Source organism: Ipomoea nil, unplaced genomic scaffold, assembly GCF_001879475.1.
Source record: "Ipomoea nil cultivar Tokyo-kokei standard unplaced genomic scaffold, Asagao_1.1 scaffold2662, whole genome shotgun sequence".
Lineage (NCBI taxonomy): Eukaryota > Viridiplantae > Streptophyta > Magnoliopsida > Solanales > Convolvulaceae > Ipomoea > Ipomoea nil.
In genome coordinates this window covers 785,031-807,111 of record NW_017619090.1, presented here as the reverse complement: position 1 = coordinate 807,111, position 22,081 = coordinate 785,031, and the positions used below count along the sequence as shown (strand labels likewise).

Here is a 22,081-nt window from a genome sequence, read left to right as displayed (position 1 = left end):
AGTATATGTTTACAAAAATTCAAATTTATCATTTAATTATTTTCAATTAACTCATAAAATCTTTTAACTTCATATATTAAGTGCCCTTGTGTTTATGTTACTCCGGACCTATAAAATGATAGGACTGGTCCGGTAGAGAGCTAGCTAAATATTATACTCCGTAATTCTTAATGCCTTTAATATAAAAAGTGTGTAAATTAAGATTGTTTCGTCTATATATATGCCGTTGCACATGAATAATTTGATAGAACAATCATAAGAATCGATCACAAATTACGTACACAAATAAAGCATGTACTACACAAATATATACAAAATAAATTTAAATAAGTCGTGGCATATGTATGTATGTGTGTTAGGAAAGGGTCGCAATCTCTCATTTGAAATAGAAGAGAGAGAGTGTGTGTATATATATATAGGGATCAGATAAGATAACTTCTCATGTGAAAGTGTGGATAACATAAAAGGACGCACCTTAAGTGTTGAATTGACGCACCTAACCTTAAGCATTAACATAACGCATGCACCTTAAGTATACAAACCGCGCACCTTAAGGACACAAATAAAGCACCTTAAGAACACAAACCACATATCTAAAGTTTTAAAATGGCGCACCTAAGTTTCAACAACTGACGCACCTTAAGAAGGAAAACCATGCACCTTAAGAAGTAAAACCACGCACCTAAAGCTTTAGACAAGCGCACCTTAAGTTTCAACAACTGACACACCTTATATACACACACACACACAAATTGTTTAATATAATTTGTATATTAATTACTTCATAAAAACTTGCCTTGTGAATAGTGATTAAACAATTAAAAGAATTAATTTCATTTTGGGATAAGGGTCAAATAAGTCCTCCAATTATATGTCAAAATGCAATTAGACTCTCAAACTAAAAAAAAAAACATTCAATTGATGAACCCTTACACTTGTTAAAATTGTTCAATTAACATATTTAATAGGTTACCAACAAGTAACCAGTTAATTTCGATTGCATGACATCATGCATTCTATTCAAAAATAAAAATAAACTAAAAGTAAAAAATAAAACTAATTAAAAAAATAGAAAGTTGCCTAGGACGAAAAAATAGAAAGTCGCCCAGGACGAAGAAGTCGACAGGCTTCACTGTAAGTTAAGAACGGAGAAGCCATGGCTGCTCCGTTCAAATCGGATGGACGAAGAACGGAAGAAGCCATGGCAACTCTCTGTCATGGTAGTCTGTTTTTTTTTTTTTTTTTTTTTTTTTTAATATAATTATTTTGATTTATTATTTTAATAATTTTTTTAAAATATTAATCTATGCGGCATCTTACGTGACAACCGTGTGGCATGTGACTTGAAGGTAACATGTTATTATAGGTCAAATTAGTTAATTGCACACTTTTAACAAGTGTAGGGGTTTAATTGATTTTTTTTTTTTTTTTTTTTTTTTTTTTTTTTTTTTAGCTTAAGGGTCTAATTGCATTTTGATATATAGTTGGATGGTCTATTTGACCCTTATCCCTTTCATTTTTGTTCTAGATTTATAAGTGACGTGGCAATCTACCTTTAGTCATTTTTTATTAGAACATTTCCTTTTGATCCTAGTATTATTATGACATGACCATTTTTGGTATCCCATCAACAAAATCGTTGAAATGTCATTAAATATAAGGACATTTGATCTTTTTAAAACAAAGTGTGTGACCCCTTATATTTTTTATGTTTATCTTTTTGAACAAAATCTATAATTGAATACCAAAATATTCTTGTATTTAATAGCATTTGAACTATTTTGTTGATAGATGACCAAAAATGGTCATGCCACAATAATAGTAGGACTAAAGGAAGATATTTTGAAAAAAAAAAAAAAAAACAGAGACTAAAAGTAAACTGTCACCTATAAATCAAGAACCAAAAATGAAATTATCCAATTAAAATATTTAATACCACAACTACTACTCTCTACATTCTTATCTTTTGGAATGGACTCATCAATTTGGTTTGGAATTTCTTTCTACCAATTTGGCAATTTCAATTCAATTTCACTTGGAAAGTTCTAGCAATGAATTCATGATAAGAGAATGATGATGGCCCACGTTATACCTGTATATCTACAAGAAATCATCCATGAACAACATTATATGTGTTCTTAAACAAGCAATCGAAATTTGCACATTAACTGCTTGTTTACTCACACGAGAATTTTCCAGTTTTATGAAAAATTAGAAAATTAGATAATAGAGTACTCAAAAAGAAAATTAGAGAATAGAAAATAAAAACATATTTAATAGCACAATTTTTCATAATTTTGAAAATTGAAAAATGTTTCTAGTTTTCTAGAAAACTTTAAACAAAATCATATATAAATTATTTGGTTATATAACATTATGTATACATTCTTAATTTCTTATCATTATCTACATACATATATTTATTCATTACTATGATTACATTTATTATCAGCTTATTTTATTTATCACTATCTTCTGTCTTTTCTACTCGCATTTACTTATATAAACATAATTTATTTGATTACGCTTAAAGTTAGACATAATTCACATTATCACAATTAAAACTTAAACAATACACCAAGTTTTAAATTTTGATTGAACTCAATAGATTATTGGGAATTGGTTCAAATATTTTTAGTTCTGTTATATAGTAATACAAGTTTGGTCCGGATATCATATATTGAAATTTCACATATATTAAATTTCAAAGTAATTAAGTAACACACACACACACACACACACACTTCTTTCAAATGAATATATCTAAAAATATTAGCTCAAAAATTATATATTAATATTATCTAAACTAAATTTTAGGTGAAGTTAATAGGTCTTATGTTATACGGAGTATATAGATATAAATTGGTTTCGATATCAAAGGTAAAAATCTTACATATATTAGACTTAAAAGTAGTAAACATTTTATTTATTCCATTTAAAACAAACATATCCACAAATATTTTAAATATAAGATCTAAAAATCACTTGAAATTAAACTTGTGCTAGTTTTATAATGTTAGTCTAAAAAAATAAATTTGAAAAAATGAGTGTTAGTAAACAAGTTTTCTAAATAAAAAACAGATAATATAAAATAAAGAATAAAAGTAAAAAAAGAAATTATTAAAAAAATATAAGAACAATTTCTTGAAGTAAACGGACTCTAAAAATTCTTACTATTTTTTTTATACATATTTTATAAAAATTATCCGGACATCTCTAACCCATGAGATTTAGAGCATACTTCTCCACATATAAGAAAGAAAAGATGATTTGGAGTGTCAATAACATATTAAGATTATTAAAAAAAATGCCTAACTATTCAGAAATTACTAACCAAACTCGATCATCTCAATGAAATATAGACCAATATAATCCACCTTACATTAGTTACATAGACTTAACTTAAGGTTAACCAGCCAAATTGGTCAAGTTATTAATTTGATAATCATAATAAAGTTACAAGTTTGACTCCCAATAGGAGAGACTTATTGATTTTCTTAGTTTGAGCCGGTCAACCATGAGCAACCAAATTGGTTTACCTCCTTGTGGTCCTAAGTTAGAATTTACCTAGTGCACACTCTCGGGTAAAGGTGGTGATAACTGCGAGTTTCTCTCGTTATGCTAAATAATTGCTCTATCTGCTTCATTTTATGTGTCAAGTTCAGTTAACGAGAATTAACTCAAATTATTTACAATTTAAATTTTTTAAAAATAATTTTTAGTTTAGTATTTGTATATAAAACTTTTATATTTAAAAAGTACATCAAAGGTGTTATTAAACACCCAAAAAAAACTTTAAATTTAAAAATTATAAGAAAATATTAAAGAAAACAAGTGAAAAAAGAAGAGTCAGTTTGGTCACCGAAAAGAAAAATGACATAGGAGTAGCTTCAAGAGATCGAGTTTCAAAATTCAATCATTAATTGACTTTTATTTTTAGTACTACGCACTGACTCTATTACAATGTTGTATATTCTATATATATAATTTTTCAACCTAGTGAAATACAAAATGTCAATGCTCTCACTGAGGTTCGAACTTGTGACCTCCCATTTGGTTTCAACCATTGATTGATTGACTTGAAAATTAAGGAATCCCATTATACATATTAACTTGCCCATAAAAGGTAAAGTCCCTCTCGAGTTGTTATACCATGGACCCTGGTCCTAAACGACGTATAAATTGTGTATTTTTAGTATTGAAATTGTGAACATCTAGAATATAAATTGTGTTTTTAAGTCAAAACACATAACAACTAATTGTAGAAGGGAATTTGTGAATATAATACTGGGTAATCAAATTATAAGTTGTTAATATTGTGTGACTGCAGTATTTGAAAGAACTTTGTGAATAAAACCAAGGTAATCAATTTCATATATGTTAACATATACAAATTGTGAATTTTTAAAAAATATTGTAAACATTTAGACCCAAGATAGACCCGCGGGTCCACAAAATAATTTGTCATCCCTCGTTCCCAAGGACCCACACACTTGTCCGACAAGATTGTAAACGGATAATAAATAAGAATGACTCAACGGTCCATTAAGTAAATCGACGAATGCTTAAATATAATTCTTATCAATATATAATATTTATATGCATCATATACACTTTAGGAATAGTTTTGATTGAGATAAATTTACATAGTTATCTGAGTGGAGAGCTGGTTTAACTAATTAGTATTACCATCCCAATTGCCTTTGAAAACGAGGAAGAGAAGTGTTTATATTCCCATTTCAAGAAATTTTATTCCTAAAGTTACCAACTTTTGTCAACAACAAAATTTTCCTGTCTCCATCATCATCACAACACAACTCTTTCTCTTATATATATATATATATATATATATATATATATATATATATATATATATATATATATATATATAGAACTACTCCCTCAATCCACCATTAATAACACACACACACAACCATTAATATCATTATTATTGATCACAGAGAGATGATGAAAGAGCAGAAAAGCAGCACTCAAGTCTCCCAGACAGAAATCCCCGAAATCGAATCCGAAGAGGAAGAAGAAGAAGAGGAATACAGTAAAGAAAGTAAGAAATGTGGAAAGAGAAGTGATAATGGAGTAGTAGTAAGCATTAGCTCCAGCAATAACAGCACAGTGGAAGGTGATAACGTGAAGAAGACGACCAACTCATCATCCTCTGCAGGAAACGTGAGGCCGTACAAACGTTCCACTGTTCGGAGATTACGATGGACTCCTGAGCTCCATCGCTGCTTTGTTCATGCCGTTCAGAGACTTGGAGGGCAAGATAGTAAGTTCTCACACACGCACGTATATATATATAGAGAGAAAAAATGATCAAATAAGTCCCTAAACGGTACTCCCAACTAGTCGCTCCACCGGGGAAGGCAGCCAATTCGTCGCCTTCCGCCGGAGAAGGTGACAAATTAAATTGGTTACCTTCTCCGGTAGACGGACCGTCGCCGACCGTTGAATTATTGCCGGAGATGGATAAAATTGATTCTGGAATTCTAATGACATGTAATAGTAGGTCATTTACCTGTTTTTGGGTTTCATTGTCTCAATATACCATGTTAAATGGTGTAATTACATTTTTTAATAGTTTAAAGGACTAATTGACTTTTCACATAGAGTTTAGTGGGTTATTATATTTGACCATTTTCTCCCCAATTTTATACTCTCAACTTTTACTTCCTCTCACAAGTTCTTGATGTAGATACTTTTCTGTAGGCTACATGATGAAAATAACCAATCATTGTTTGTCACATCAGTTAGTAAGATTGAGAGTAGAATTTGGGAGTATGTATTGTATAGTAGAACATACTATATATGTGTGTGTGTGTATTTTTATTACTTTTTTGAGTAATGAGGGAGACCATCAGCCACTATCCGAAGGTGTGCATATGTCAATAGGCCGTTCCAGTTAAGAGTAGAACTTATTACATATAACCTTTTAGTTATTAAGTCAAACACCGGACCAACTTGAATTGAATTGGTTGATATTACGGTGCTGTTTTTTTTTTTTTTTTTTTTCAAGCATCATTAATTCAATATAATGTAATTAGAGAGAGATATGATGGTTATTACTGTTAATTATCTTAATTAATTTTTGCAGAAGCTACGCCTAAGTTAGTTGCTGAATTGATGAATGTTAAAGGCATTAACATATCTCATGTCAAGAGCCACCTTCAGGTATATATATATATATATATATATATATATATATATATATATGTGTGTGTGTGTGTGTGTGTGTGTGTGTGTGTGTTTGTGTGGGTTTTTCTATAGTGCCAATTTATGTCAATATTGATAATATGGAGTACAAATTATGTATATAACATAATATACCAGGTTATATCAAATAATATTAATATTAATGAAGATAATATTCAATACATACAATAAAAAATAACTTACATAGTTATATTCAATATTATCAACACCTATTTCGGTCTCATAGAAACTCTCATATGTTACGAGATTTGTTAATGTGTTTTGTTTTGAATTTGTTGTATCATTACTAGATGTACAGAAGTAAGAAGGCATATGAACCTAACCAAGGTAAGATGAATTGGTTTTCTATGTACTTTGAAATATTGGATCACTCTATGAGAATTATTAAGCTTTAGGTTAGAACTTATGAATTAATCTCATATGTCCATTTAAGATTATTAATGTTTGAAAATTAAGAAAAAATGCAGTAATATTTTTATAATTATGATTATGCATCCGGAAACGTTTGGCAGTGCTAATTGATCGCGCATTTTAGAATTCTTTTCTAAATGCATTGTGTTTCCAAATGTACAATCGTAATTACAAAAATGTCATTGCATTTTCTTATTAATTTCCAGTCATTTATCATCATAGATGGACAAATTAAATTAGTTCGCACATTCTCACAGGAAATGTGAGGATTTGTGGACAAATCCAAGTCATTGATCTAGTTGATCTAGTAAATTTAATGGTTGAAAATAAACAAAACTTTGTAATATTTATGAAAATGACTCCGCTAATTAATTTTAAAATTTTATAATATTTATAAAAATGACCCCGCTCATTTCTTACTTGATTTTTCATCCATCAGATCTTGCAGATTAATAGTTTGGATTTGTCCATAAATTTTTACCTGTGGAGTGGTTCTCATATATATATATATATATATATATATATATATATATATATATATAACACAAATATTAAACTAGGGTTGACAGCATATTCTTATATATGTATGTGTGACAGCTACGTGCGATGGAGGGTTTCTTCTTGATAATGAAGATCACCATGTTTACAACTTCAGCCATTTCCATAGGCTACATGGGTTTAATCAAACACCAACTCCCATTTTAAGGTATGAAATTTACTAGATTTTAAAAAAAAAATAAGAAAATTCATATTGTTGTACGGTGTCATGTTTTATGCAACATTAGACCCAAAGAAAAAAAAAGTTAATGAATAAAAAAAGGATATATGACATTAAATAATAAGCCTCTTGAATATATATATATATATATATATATATATATATATATATATTAGTTTGTCTTATTTATGACACTTTTCTCATTTTACATGTCAGGTTCTACGCATCAGCTAGATTTGATTTGAGTTATTTTTAATATTTTTAATATTTAATTTAGTGTTAGTATATAAAATTTATATATTTAAAAATAATATTAAAAATTATAATTAAACACGAAAAATCAAATTTAAAATTATAATCCATAGTAAATGGTTAAGTCTTGATTCCTTAGCTTGACTTTCGAAATAATAACCATATAACATACCAATTAAATTATTTTGTTTATTATTATTATTATTATTATTATTATTATTATTATTATTATTATTATTATTATTATTATTATTATTATTATTTTATGCGCGATGCGCAAAAAAATAAATGTCCAATATTAGTACTTTATATTAAAATTTTAAATCTATTTAGATTTTAGATATTTAAATTATTGTAAATAATAATAATAATAATAATGTAAAACATTTTTATAAATTTGATATTTATATTTTAGAAAATAACTAACATATAACTCCAATATATAATGTGTATATATTATTAAAGATAAGAAAATATATGGTGGATGTATGTGAATGGTAACAATTGTGGAAAAGATAACGGAAGTTATAACGGTAGGGGTATGTTTGTCCAAAATATTGTAAAGTACAACTTTTATAGCATAATGTATTAAAACACTTAACAGAAAAAATGGACATAAATGAAGGGTATAACCTTCATTCACACTTATTATGTTTTTAGATTATTATTTTTTGTGGGGTGGGCTACCTCCAAACATGGGCCTCGGAAAATAAACGAGGAAATGAAAAATTGATTTTACCAATAAATAGTAACATGACAATTAAGGATGGAATACATCATTATACAGTTTCCAAAATTTTAAAATTGAAAATTTATTGGGTTCGTCATTAAGGTACATTTGGAAATCCAAAAATTAATAACTTTCAGAAGTCATTTTTCAAATTTTTCAATGTTTGGTAGTAAGGAAAATGAAGTCAAAGAAAATATTTATTATGGTCAATAAAAAAAAGACCTAATTTGGTGGAAAATGCCTTCATAATTTTAGTTGGAAGACATTTTTCAGATTCTTTATTTTTCATCTTTTTTTTAAATCAATTTTCATATTATTATTATTACCATCCACCACCACAATCACCATGCACCAACACCAACACCACCGCACCACAACACAACTACAACATCACATGGTCACCACTATGACACCACCACCATCAACACCACCACCATAACCACAACCACCACCACCACCACCACCACAACACCACACAACTACTGCCGTTACCACCGACCACAACTACCACTACCACACCACCGTCACCCCGCAACCACCGCCACCACCACCACCACTTATTATTATTATTATAACCAATAATATATTCATTTTCGAGAAAATGAACCAAACAGAAAAAAAAATGTAATATCTTAACTTTCAAGTTTCAACCAAACAAAAAAATATAATTTTTTGACATTTAGCCAAACACCAAAAAATTAAATATTTTCTAAAAAATGAGTGTTTCTAAAAAAATATTTTTCAATTTTCAAAACAGACTCTAATAAAGACTCTAAATGTAACTTCAATTTGACCCTAATTCTCTTTTTTTTTTTTTTTAAATAATTATTTTGGTCTAGATCTGAAGATGGTGTAATAAAGATTGCTGGAGCTAATTATGTATATACGAAAGTGGCAGCTTCCAATATACTGAGGGGTAGTGGGTTCCATGGTCAAAACAACATCACTAATTATTCTCTCATCAGTTCGGATTTTCCCATGATGTTCACACAAAGATTCTCATCTGCAGATGAGACAATGAGTACACCCACTCCATCGTCTTCAACCAATCTGCAACAACTACACAGACACAGAACTACTGATGAAGGAGGAGAGAGAATGGGCAGAATAATAAAGAAAAGGAAATTTGCAGAAGTGAATAATCTTGATTTGAATTTATCCTTAAATTCGAGGATTAATGATGAGCAGAGATTGAAGTACGAGGATAGTAATCATAGTACTAAACTGTGTCTTTCCTTGTATTCATCAGAGGGAAATCATCATCATGGGATAAGAAGAAGAAGAAGAAGAAAGCAGGAAGAAGGAACAGGAATGGGTGGCAGTAGTAGTTGTAGTTTAGATCTGAGTTTGTGATTAACTAAGAAATTAGATCATATAACAATTTCAGGCATATTTATTTTTGATATTTATGAAGATATATAATAGAGATCGAATGTTGGATCGTCTCCTGTACACGTTTTATACATTCATTTTTGGGTGCAAGTTCTAGGTTGTTAATGCAACAAATTATTCTGTGAATTCGGGTCCATCTTGTCCAATCCAAATTAAAATACATAACTTACATAAATGTTCAAAATTTTTTAAAAGGTAAATTGTAAATATTTAATATGTAAATTGTGAAAATTAAGTAGTTCCAGGATAATGCATGCAATGATATATGGGAATAATGTTTGTCAGAGGGTTGATGACTGAAGCTCATAACTACCACATCGTATGCATGATACAACGGTCCATACAATAATTTACCGGGACATGGCATTTGGTGTCGCAAGTTAGGGCCAACCAGCCGAGTGATGCAGGCCGGACATCTATATATGTTCGCTCCAAAGCTTGTATAACTGGGCAAAAGATTGAAATAGGACGTTTTTGTAGTGCATGGACAATAATGTGACGATTTTAAAAGCTGGACAGAAGTATGAAAAAGTACTTTAGGTCACGCGCTCAGATGCATTTGAAAAATTTTTTTTTTTTTTCGAAATGTTGACCACAGACGCAAGTGGGACTTGTGTACATCAAACACAAGCTAAGTCCTACTTGCGTATTATGTTTCTACAAGAAGAGAGCAAAAAATGATCCTTATATTAATACATGTCCCAAAGTACTTTTTCCTACTTTTGTCCTGCTTTTAAAATCGTTATATTATTGTTCGATCCATGCACTACAAAAACGTCTTATTTTAATCTTTTGCTCTTGTATAACTAACTATATATAGTGTTGTAATGACCAAACATGAGGTTAACTTGTACTACAAAGCAACAATTAGCTTTGTGCAAGTATTCGTTAATCTTCGTTCTTATTTTTACGTTTATATTTATAGATTTTATGATTTTACAACATATGGAATATAATACAAAAATATAGTATGATTTATCAAATTTTAAAATAAATATTAACACATTATATTACAACACGAATGCTCCTTATATTAATGTGGATACAATTTTCAGACTTTTTTTTTCAATTGTCACAAGTATTAACATCTAATTTTATTTGTTGTACTACAGCATATTCTAAAGGGAATGCACGAGGGTGGAATTGAAACAGCACCTATTACATTATGGCTGAAGTTTTAAACTTGTATACTTCAGGGGCGAATATAAAATTGTTAGTGGCCAAAATGTAAAGTGTGAAACTTCAAGGTCCCATAAATCCGTAATGCTGGGTTGTGGCAAAATAAAATTTGGCCCATGCAGGTCTCGAACCTGCGACCTTCGCGTTATTAGCACGACGCTCTAACCCGCTGAGCTAATAGGCCAATTTTTTTCTGGTATTCGAATTACTTATATTATACTTCTTTTTATAATTTATATTGTAGCATAAAGACAAAAAAAGAGATGTAAATAGTTAAATACTACGAGTACTATGCAATTTTGTTGACTTATCAAGTAATTTTTAGAAATTAATGCTAAGTGCATTTTTGTACCATTGAACAATTTCAAAACAATTTTAAATTGTTTAACCAGATGAATGAAAAACAAACATAAAGAAATGTTTTGATAGCAATATAATTATTTCTAAAGTTTCAAACTAAAACAATGTGAAAAACATGTTGAGGATCAAATATTTTGTAAAAGTAAAATTAATGATCAAATATTTTGTAAAAGTAAAATTAATGATGAGTGAGTTGGTAGATAGATTGGGCAATTGTTATACCATGAATCAGGATTCATAATGCACTGTAAATTCTAATGCATGTGTATGTGTCGTATGTTATGAGTTTTTTGTATTATATTTTGAAATTTTGTATCTTTATATATGAAACAAATTAATAATTATATCTTATGTTATGAATTTCGGTTTCGGTTCGTTGTCGGAGCCTAACTAGTTTCGGTTCGTTGTCGGAACCTAACCGGTTTTGGTTCCGTGGGCATGACTACCTGACTGTGCAATCGTTATGCGTTGGACCCCTGTCCAGCATGCTTGCTGGACACGGGTAACAGTTTTTTTTTTTTTTTTTTTTTTTTTTTTTTTTTTTTTTCAGATCGCTTCGTTATAGGAGTATATGTTCATAATTTTATTACTATATGTTAATAACTGTACATTCATAACTCCATAACTGTACGTTCATAACTCTATAACTGTACATTCATAACTCCATAACTGTACATTCATAACTCCGTAATTGTACATTCATAATTTTCGAAGCTCTATGTTCACAATTTTAGAGCTCTATGTTCATAATTTTATCACTATATGTTCATAATTGTAAGTTCATAATGTTAGAGCTCTTTGTTCATAATTCGATCAATAACTGTACATTCATAATTCCATAACTGTAGATTCATAATCTCATAACTGTAGATTCATAACTCCATAACTGTAGATTCATAACTCTATAACTGTACATTCACAACTCCATAATTGTACATTCATAATCTTCGAAGCTCTATATTCACAATTTTAAAGCTCCATGGTCATAATTTTATCACTATATATGGTCATAATTGTAAGTTCATAATGTTAGAGCTCTGTGTTCATAATTTCATAATTGCATAACTGTACATTCGTAACGGCATAACTGTACATTCATAATCCAAAAAAAAAAAATAACGCCGTTAACGGCAAAACCCGCACAATTTTTTTTATTTTATTTTATTTTATTTTATTTTTTTTTAACTAAATGACGCGTTTTTTTTTTTTGAAAAACGACGTCGTTTTGGGCCCGTGTCCACAATTCATTGTGGACACGGGTCCAGGGCATAATTTGCCCTGGCTGTGGCATTGGGCTGACATTGGTCTAAATTGTCTTTGAGGCACAGCAAAGAAACAAAGCAATAAATCCATCCATTATTGTCAGACTCAGATAAAACATCAATAACATTTTTTTTTTTTTTTTTTTTTTGAAATAGAACATCAATAACATGAATCAAAGTTTTTTTTTTTTTTTTTTTTTTTTTTTTTTTTTTTTTTTTTACGTTGTTAAATCGCAAGTCACCAAACAGTCCCTATCATTGATTGATCCATTATTACAATTCTGCCTACTTGAAAGGTCTTAACTCTAAGATATTGCTGCTGGAGTATTGACTTTAGGTCAGATGATCAACCACTTGAGTAAACTTGCAAGATAATAAAAGTATATTCTTAACCATAAGCAAGGGTCATTCATGTCGATTGGTAATGATTACTATCATTGGTCCTATTGTACTATATAGGATACAAATAGCATACATGATTCTACTTGTTGGGACTAATCCCTAGAATTTTCACAGTTTTCATACAAAGAATCTCAACTAATACAATGAATACAACAGTGTATTGCAGTTAATTAATAGCTGAACACAACAATTCTGCTACTGAATACACTCATAAGATGAGGAGGATTTCTGCAAATTAATCAGATTTTAACAACACCCATGTTTTGCCGGAGATCACTAAACACTGTTCATCATGAAAAGTATACCAAAATAAAAATGCATAATAAACTTTGCAGAAAGCGTTAGTTACTATTCGGACACCTGGGTAGCGTCTAGTCACCACTTAAGCGGTACAATAATTATACTGTATATATATATATAAAAGACAGATGACAGTGAGATAGCACTACTGTTTGACTGCTATAATCTCTCAAACTAGTCAATCTATTTCTCCATCACATAATTCGAATAAGATGTTTCTCTATAATAATTTATAAGTAGAATAAGGTGTTTCTCTATATTTTCTCCATTACATAATAGATTTTCATGTTAAATCTGCGTGTCCTACTTATTTATTAATGTTTGAGAAAATGGTCAAATACACCCCTAAACATTATCTAAAGAGTTAATTAGGCCCGTAAACTTTAAAAAATTCAATTACACCCTTAAACATGTCATATTGAGGCAATTAGCCTCTGCAATGTGAGCATCTTTTGGGTAACACCTCCTTGTAAAAATAAAAAAAATAAAAAAAATCAATAGAACTTTCATATTTACAATTTTTAATAATTTATTTTTCTTCTATAAATAGAATTTTATAATTAATTTTTTAGAAAATATCTATTTGAGTCGGAGAAACTTTAATTGATCAAATTACTCAATCTAAAAATGAGTTCTTGAAAATTTCATTACAACCAAAATTTAAGTAGATAAACAAAAAAATGCAATTGTTATACCATGGATCAGAGTCCATCTTATATTGTGGACCCAGGTCTAAAAATTACAATCATTATGCTGTGCAATCGTGTGCACCATGCAATGTGCACACGGAATTGAATCCATAATTTATATACTACAGATCCATAATTTCTATACTATAGATCCATAATTTCTATACTGTAGATTCATAAAATCTATACATAAATTATAGATTCATAAAATCTATAGTATAAAAATTATGAATCTGTAGTATAGAAATTATCAATCAAATTATTAATCTATAATGTAAAAATTATGAATCTATAATATAGAAATTATGGATCTATAGTATAGAAATTACGGATCTAATTCTATAGTGCACACGGTTTCACAACATAATTTGTAGGGATGGCAATGTGCCCCGTCCCCGACGGGGATCCCCGATCCCCGCCTCAATAGAGACGGAAATGGGCAAAATTTTCAAGGGACGAGAACGAGGAGTATATGATTCCCCGTCGGGGACGGGGATACCCCTCCCCGCCCCACTCGTCCCCGAATATATATATATATATATATATATATATATATATATATATATATATATATATATATATATATATATATAAAACTAATGAGTAATGTCTCCACTGTATCTCTGGCAGTAAGTACTAGCAGTAATAAGGGATGGCAACGGGGCGGGGGCGGGGAGTACACTCCTCGTCCCCGTCCCCGTCCCCATCCTCGCGGGGAATTGAAAATACTCCCCATCCCCGTCCCCGTGGAGAATTAGGCGGGGACGGGGATTCTCCATCCCCGTTCAATTCAACTCTTAGTAAAAAATTTAAATTATTTTTAAAAATTAAACCTAAGTGTGTGTGTGTGTGTGTGTATATATATATATATATATATATATATATATATATATATATATATATTATTTATTTATTTATTTATAAAAATTATTCCGGGACTGGGCGGGGCGGGGACGGGGATACCCCGTCCCCATCCCGGGCGAGAAATTGTATGTAATCCCCGTCCCCGTTCCCGTTTCCCGAAAATTTTCACAATTCCCGTCTCGGTCGTGGTGGGGATCGGGGATCCCCATCGGGGATGGGACATATTGCCATCCCTAAGCAGTATAGTATTAATATATGTATATATATCTACTATACTAATAAGAACCCAAGAGAGTTAGGCCTATAATGGGTAGAAAATGTGTCCGTCACAGATTTTAATCAAATGAATAGCTCAGATTAATTAAAAAATTGATCAGATTTAAATTTTACATTGAAATTTACTTAAATACCCACTCACTGTTACTCAATCCGTTAAAATTTTTAATTCACCGTTAATTTGCCGTTAAGTACACCCCAACCTCGCCAATATGCGCACACTGTTACTTCTTCGGACTCTCTCGCCTATCGAAGTTCAGAAGGATTATAATACAAAAATCCTAGCCGACCAACGTTGCCGACCTTCTTCCAAGAAACCTAGCCGACCTGGTTCAAAATTGATAATTTATTCTATCTTTATTTAGTGTTTCATATTTGTTTGATGAAATCTTCACTGCTTTAGCATTTTTAACGTGTACAGAGGTTTCCTTAGCTTTAATTTAAAAGGCCATGTTTGGTTTCTTATATGAGCTTTTCTCGGTAAGAATCTCTAGAGCATTCACACGCATATGATCATAGAGGCTAAAACAATGGACACGCTATGATGTTGGCTAACTTTAATCCATTCTCTTTTGTTATTTCCATTTTGAGTCAGAAGATTATATCAAACTATCAGGTATGCATTGTGTTAATGTTCTTCTGGAGAACAGCTTCTTATAATTTTTTTTTTTTCAGTTGTTGAAAAACTATAGTAGTAAGTGCTATTGCTGACCACTGAACATGTCTGTATCATTCAGCACTAACATGAGGGGCCTCGCATCTGTTACAGGTACGGATTTTGAGCACTTACCTGCGAGTTGATTCGATTTTTCCATATATTTTTATTTTCTTATTTTCAAGAGTATTTTGTACTTAAGGTAATGCAGTGAGGTAGGCTGTGAGTTGTATACCCTGCGTAGTTGCAGAAGGTATTAAGTAGGGGAAGTAATTTGTAGATAGAAATTGATTTGCACCGGTCTCTCTATGAAGAATCCTATCAACCTCTGTATAGAAGCATCAGTTAAAGGCTAGGAGGATCCCTGGAAGAAGCCATGTCAAATAAGAAAACATAAAAGATTGAGAAACAAAGTAAAGTAATATGCATGCCTTAAGAAATGAAAGGAATACCGACAACCATCAATAATCACAATACAGTTACATTAACCGCTCAACAAGGCTTATATGTGAGACTCATAGAGTCATAGGCAATCATAGTTAAAAGTTCAATGCAGCATAAAGACAACACTCAGATTGATCAGAAGATTAATCAAATTTTAATTTTACACTAAGATTTTCTTCAATACCCACACACGGTTATTTCCTTAAATACCCACAGTGTTACTTCATCTGTTAATAATTTAAGAGTCGCCGTTAAGTATACCTCTTACGCCAAACCTCGCCAGTCATCGTTCAGAAGGAATTTAGCCCTTGCGTCAAACCTCGCCGGTCATCGTTCAAAAGGAATTTAGCCCTTGCGTCAAACCTCGCCAATCATCGTCCTGAAGGTATAATAATAATAATAATAATAATAATAATAATAATAATAATAATAATAATAATAATAATAATAATAATTGTTTAAATATATATATATATATATATATATATATATATATATATATATATATAATTAAGCCACTCATATTAACTACTAAAGCTATTTATTGACAAAAAGAGTATTCAAACCACACAACAAATTGAAGTGGAAAACTTCCTCGCAATGTCTTTGTTTGGCAATCAGATGTTAACTCTTCAATATTAGTATATATTTAATATTTTATGTCCTAATTTTTATTTGTTCTCCCTTATGTCCCGTATTTGGTTTCAACCATACCTATACAATTATTTTATTGACAATTATAATCAATCTTGAATATATTATCTAGCATTTGTAAATTTAGAATTGCCTATGCATGAACAATTCCAATATAATCTTGCCTTGGTATACCTTAAAGTACTTATTTAAAAAAAAAAAAAACATTGGGCATTATCCAATCGCGCAATGCGCGTAAAAAACTATTAACTAATATAAGGGGCAGTAACATCGCCACTGTATGTCTGTATATATAACTAATATAGAGGCAATATACTATATATATATATATATATATATATATATATATAAACTTAGTATTTTAAAATTTGAAACTAGGAGTTGGATTTTAATTTTTTAATTATTAAAAATTATAAATATTTAACATTTTGACTAGGAGTTGACGGAGAATGAGGAATTCTCGTCCCCGCTTAATTCCTCGCGGGGACGGAGATGGGGAGTGTTTTCAATTCCTCGCCGGAAACGGGGACGGGGACCGGGACGGGGAGTATACTCTCCGCCCCTGCCCCGCCTCGTTGCCATCCCTAATAATTTGCCTAAAATTTATGTGTCTATATATAGTTGATTTATTATGTACATGTTATTAATAACATGTGCCTGTAAATAAATTAAAGGCACATATAACATGTTAATTATGAACAAATAAAATGGCAACTAACTACACAAATAAATTATTAATTGCAAGTACAGAATAAGTTAATTGCAGACACATATAATATGTAGTTAATATGTTATGTGACTTGAATTTATTTAGAACAGACATCTACTATTAATTACAGGTACGAAATATATGAACCGCAAATAAAAATGAACTCTTGAAAATTTCATTAGAAATGTGAAATTCTAAGTAGATGAACAAAAAAAAAAATGATATATCAAGTAATAATTGAATTGCTAGATGCTAATCTATATACATACATACAAATCTAATAAGAGTGAATAATGTTAGGCCCTTAACTGGAACAAAAAAAATGTCGGTACTAATTGTTTCTTAAAATGAATGGTTCATATTATTTTGATTTTAGTATCTTTTAATGATTTCCCTTATTTACCCTCTATTATATTATTTTCTTCCCTTAAATAACCCTAAATTCCGCTAGTTTAAACTTTAGTAACGGAATATTCCGTTAACTATTTATTATCTTAACATACTCTTAATTTATATAAAGTCTTAGGTTCGAACTTCATCCCAAGTATAATTGGCATAATTGTTAAACATATGTTATGAATATGTTAAAATGTATTAAAAATATATATAATATAAAATTTAACATAAACTTTGGTCAAATAATTAGCTCGACTAAATACATAGCATTCAAAGTTGAGCATCAAATATTATAAATCAGGAACTACTTTAAAATCATTTGATTTTCTTGAATTTTTTATTAAAAAAAAAATAAATTTAGGTTAAGTTTTTTTTTTTTTTTTTTTTTTTTTTTGTTTAATTAATCTTCTTTTGATTATTTAGAACAAAACTTAATATTTCAATTATGCTTTTGCATTATTGAAATGATTTAGGCAATTATGGTATTAATATTTTTTGTATTTTTTTTATAATGGTACAATTGTACATTACTTTACTAATATTATACTATTATTTTTTTATCGGACAAAATTGTTCTTACATCATTGTCAGACCTGAGCAGCCTAACTACAAAGTTGTTGATCATAAATACAATTACACATTGACTCTAAAACGGTAGGATCATTTTTCAAATAATTGACAATGTTAACATCCTACTAGCTCCAATTGAACAAGTTTACACATCAAAATTTTAAAAAAACTACTACTAAATATCAATAGGTGTTTGTACGCTAAAGAGTTCATATTACAACTAAAATCTCAGTCATATACACAGCAAGGCAAATCTAAAACTTCCTACACCATAATCTTATTGCATGATGAATCCCTCTATGCTGCTACCAGTAACCTAATTGCACATGACACACTATCAATTAAAAAAAAAATGACATGTACTGAAGATGAAAACAATAACAATGCTACCCAAAAAAGAATTAAGAAAAATTATAAAAATTTAAACCAAAAGTAGTATTTAATTAGACTATTGCTTTAAGACTAAATATTTAGACTAGCGTTATTACAAAACTGTAAACATTTATTTTAGTGACAATTATAACCAGTCTCTCATATATTATCTTGCATTATATACTTTAAATTACTGATTTAAATAAATAAATTTAACATTTATTTACCTATGCATGAACATCTCCTATATAATATTGCATTGAAATACATTAAAATACTTATTTAAAAATAATTATTGGGCATTATCCCATTCGCGCAAAGCGCGTAAAACAACTAGTGTTTGTATAAGAGATAAAGGTGATCGTAAGAGGAGCGAATTGAAACTGCTAGGATATTACACATTACAGCACCCCCTATTTCAATTTTGATCAAAATATGAACTGTCCATGCTTTTTTTTTTTTTTTTTTTTTTTTTTTTGAAAATAATGATGTATTCATTAGAAATAAGCTGCAATAGAGTCAGGTGGGAGTAGATCCCAATATATAATAGTAAAATATTGGAAAGATGTAGATGCTAAAGTATGTGCTAAATAATTGTCTGATCTAGAAATAAATTTAATTGAACAGTAAGCAAACGAGGATGTAGATGCTCTGCAGCTATCAATAGCATAGCCGATGTACGAACGAACTATAGATGGTGGTGAGGTAAGATAACGCTGAAGTGTCAGGCAATCTGTGTATAGCTCTATAGACCGCTCGCCTCGATCCCTTAACCACGACAACGCCTCCTTGAATGCGAATGCCTTGGCCATAAGTAGTGAAAAACAATCCAGAACAGGAGCACAGAAGGCTGAAACATACCCCCCATTTACGTCGAGAAGGATCGCTCCAGCCGTAGCCTTGCCCATCGCGTGGTGGTACCCCGCATTGATGCGACAGACTTTCGGCGGTGGCACGGTGACCGGTACAGCAGATGCAGCTGGATGTGCTTGAGATGGTGGCAGCATGTCAGCCGCGCTGGGCTGCTCGGCTGGTGGCTGCGCGACGGAACTCGGGCATGCATGGTGCCAAGCCCGCATGGTTGCGGTGACAGCCGCAAGTAGTCTCCTTGGCCGCGGAAGACAAGCATCCCAAACCGCTCCATTTCGTGCTCTCAAAATAAGATATAGAATTGCTGCTGCGTAGATAATCCCATTAGAGTCTAGAACATTTAAAAGTTCACTAAACCAAATATGAAAAATATTTGTCACAATATTGAGGATTGGAAGGTTGGATTGATGCCATATGACTTTTGCAAAATCACACAACACAAAAGATGCATAGTGTCCTCATGGATTATACCACACATGGCACAATTTGGATCAACATCAACTCTCTTTATAAGGAAATTTCTAGTAGTGGGAGGATATCACTAATAGCTCTCCATAAAAAGGTTTTCCATTTGGGGATTCGGAGTCTCCATAGGGCTAGCCATTTATCAAAAGCCCCATCATTATCTTCATAATTTCCAACAATGAGCCTATAGCCTTCATAAATTCCTTTAGGATCCCCATGCCAATACCAAGTATTCTCATAATCTGGGGAAACATGTATTTTCAAAATGTGAGCCACATCAGTAGGTTGAAACAAATCAGTCAAAATAGAATGAACCTCACGGAAATTAATTACATGGACAAAATATGATTTGGCCCATGCAGGTATCGAACCGCATTATTAGCACGACACTCTAATCAATTGAGTTAATAAGCTAATTTATTTATCTTGTTCAAATTATTTATATTATACTTTATTTTTAAATATTTCGAGAATTAAACCCCCTTTTAAAACAAAACATAGCACTACAAAAAATAAAATTTTACATTCGTTGATAAATTACTAAAATCTGTACGTATTTAATTTTGAATTTTTATTGATAAAATGCTTAAATCTACAGTATTTTATATGTTAGTGTTTTGTTGTTTTATTGTAGTGTATAGCCAAAAAAAAAAAGAGAGGAAGGGAGTTAAAATGTTAAATAATACAAATGTAAAGAATGTGAAGAACATGTTCAGAATCAAATATTTGTAGAAATGTTTTGATAACAATATAATTAGTTATAAAAGTTTCAAAGTAACACAATGTAAAAAACATGTTGGGAATCAATACTTTGTTGAAGCAAAAAGAAACAAGGTTCAAATAGGCCATCTAACTGCACACCATTAGGCCACCCAACTCAAAAAAGCTACAATTAAATCATTGAACTACACAAATTCATGCAATTTCAACGAAAATGACTTGTTTACTTGTTTATACACTGACGTGTCGGTTACCAAATTAAAAATATAATTTTTTAACTTTTATTTTAATAATTTTAAATAAAAATTTATTTTAAATTAAAAAAAAAAAAAAATTAGCCGGAGACGAAGGGGTCTCCGGTCAGCCATGGAGAACCCTTTGTCTCCATGGCTGGCCGTCTCCTGGCAGGGCAGAGACGAAGGGGGCCCTTCGTCTCCTCGCTGGATGGAGACGAAGGGGTCCCCTTCGTTTCCGTCCAGCCACGGACGAAGGGAACCCCTTTTGCTCCGGCCAACCAGGAGACAAAGTGCTCCCTTCGTCTTTGGCTGTTTTGTTTTTTTTTTTTTTTTTTTTTTTTTTTTTTTTTTTAATTTTAAAAAATAATTTAATATTTAAAATTTTTAAAAAAATTTAATATTTAAAATTATTAAAATAAAAGTTTAAAAATTATTTTTAATTCTAAAACCGACACAACAAGTAAACAAGTTATTTTTAGTGAAATTATATTAATTTGTGTAGTTCAAAGACCTAATTGTAATTTTTTTTGAGTTCGATAGCCTAATTGCATTTTTGTGTGTAATTGGATGGCATATTTGAACGTTCAAAATAATCATGAATGAGTTGGTAGATAGTTTGGGGCATTGGGCTAACTTTGGTCTACATTGTCTTTGAGCCACAGCAAAGAAACTAAAGCAATAAATCCATTCATTATTGTCAAAAATAAAACATCAATAACACGAATCAAGTTTTTTTTTTTTTTTTTTTTTTTTTACATCGATAAATCGCAAGTCACCAAAATAGTTCATGTCCTTGACTGATCCATCACCAAAATTTCGCCAACTTTGGGAGTCTAAGGACCCAAACTCCAACTTGGGAAGCCCTAACTCCAAGATGTTGGTGGTGGGAGTCGAACCCCTACCCTACTGTTGAAATATTGACTT

At 30.6% G+C, this 22,081-nt stretch overlaps 1 protein-coding gene and 1 non-coding gene across 2 annotated transcripts; one reads left to right on the top strand and one right to left on the bottom strand.

Moving 5' to 3' along the window:
- The first annotated feature begins 4,940 nt into the window (after window positions 1–4,940).
- On the top strand, window positions 4,941–9,787 carry LOC109155001. Its single transcript, XM_019302743.1, has 5 exons — window positions 4,941–5,287; window positions 6,113–6,189; window positions 6,522–6,558; window positions 7,240–7,348; window positions 9,182–9,787. Exons 1-5 carry the CDS (start codon window positions 4,966–4,968, stop codon window positions 9,693–9,695), a joined length of 1,059 nt encoding a protein of 352 aa, XP_019158288.1. The 5' UTR covers window positions 4,941–4,965; the 3' UTR covers window positions 9,696–9,787.
- A 1,236-nt stretch (window positions 9,788–11,023) lies between these two features.
- Window positions 11,024–11,097, bottom strand: TRNAI-AAU. The gene has a single exon. It is a non-coding gene; the product is annotated as a tRNA-Ile (tRNA).
- Window positions 11,098–22,081: the final 10,984 nt, after the last annotated feature.

Bases quoted from the DNA above. Each gene is read 5' to 3' on its own strand.
- LOC109155001 (XM_019302743.1), top strand. From the start codon at position 4,966: ATGATGAAAGAGCAGAAAAGCAGCACTCAAGTCTCCCAGACAGAAATC. The intron at 6,190-6,521 runs GTATATATATAT...TATCATTACTAG, and splicing joins ATGTCAAGAGCCACCTTCAG to ATGTACAGAAGTAAGAAGGC. The intron at 7,349-9,181 runs GTATGAAATTTA...ATTTTGGTCTAG, and splicing joins ACACCAACTCCCATTTTAAG to ATCTGAAGATGGTGTAATAA.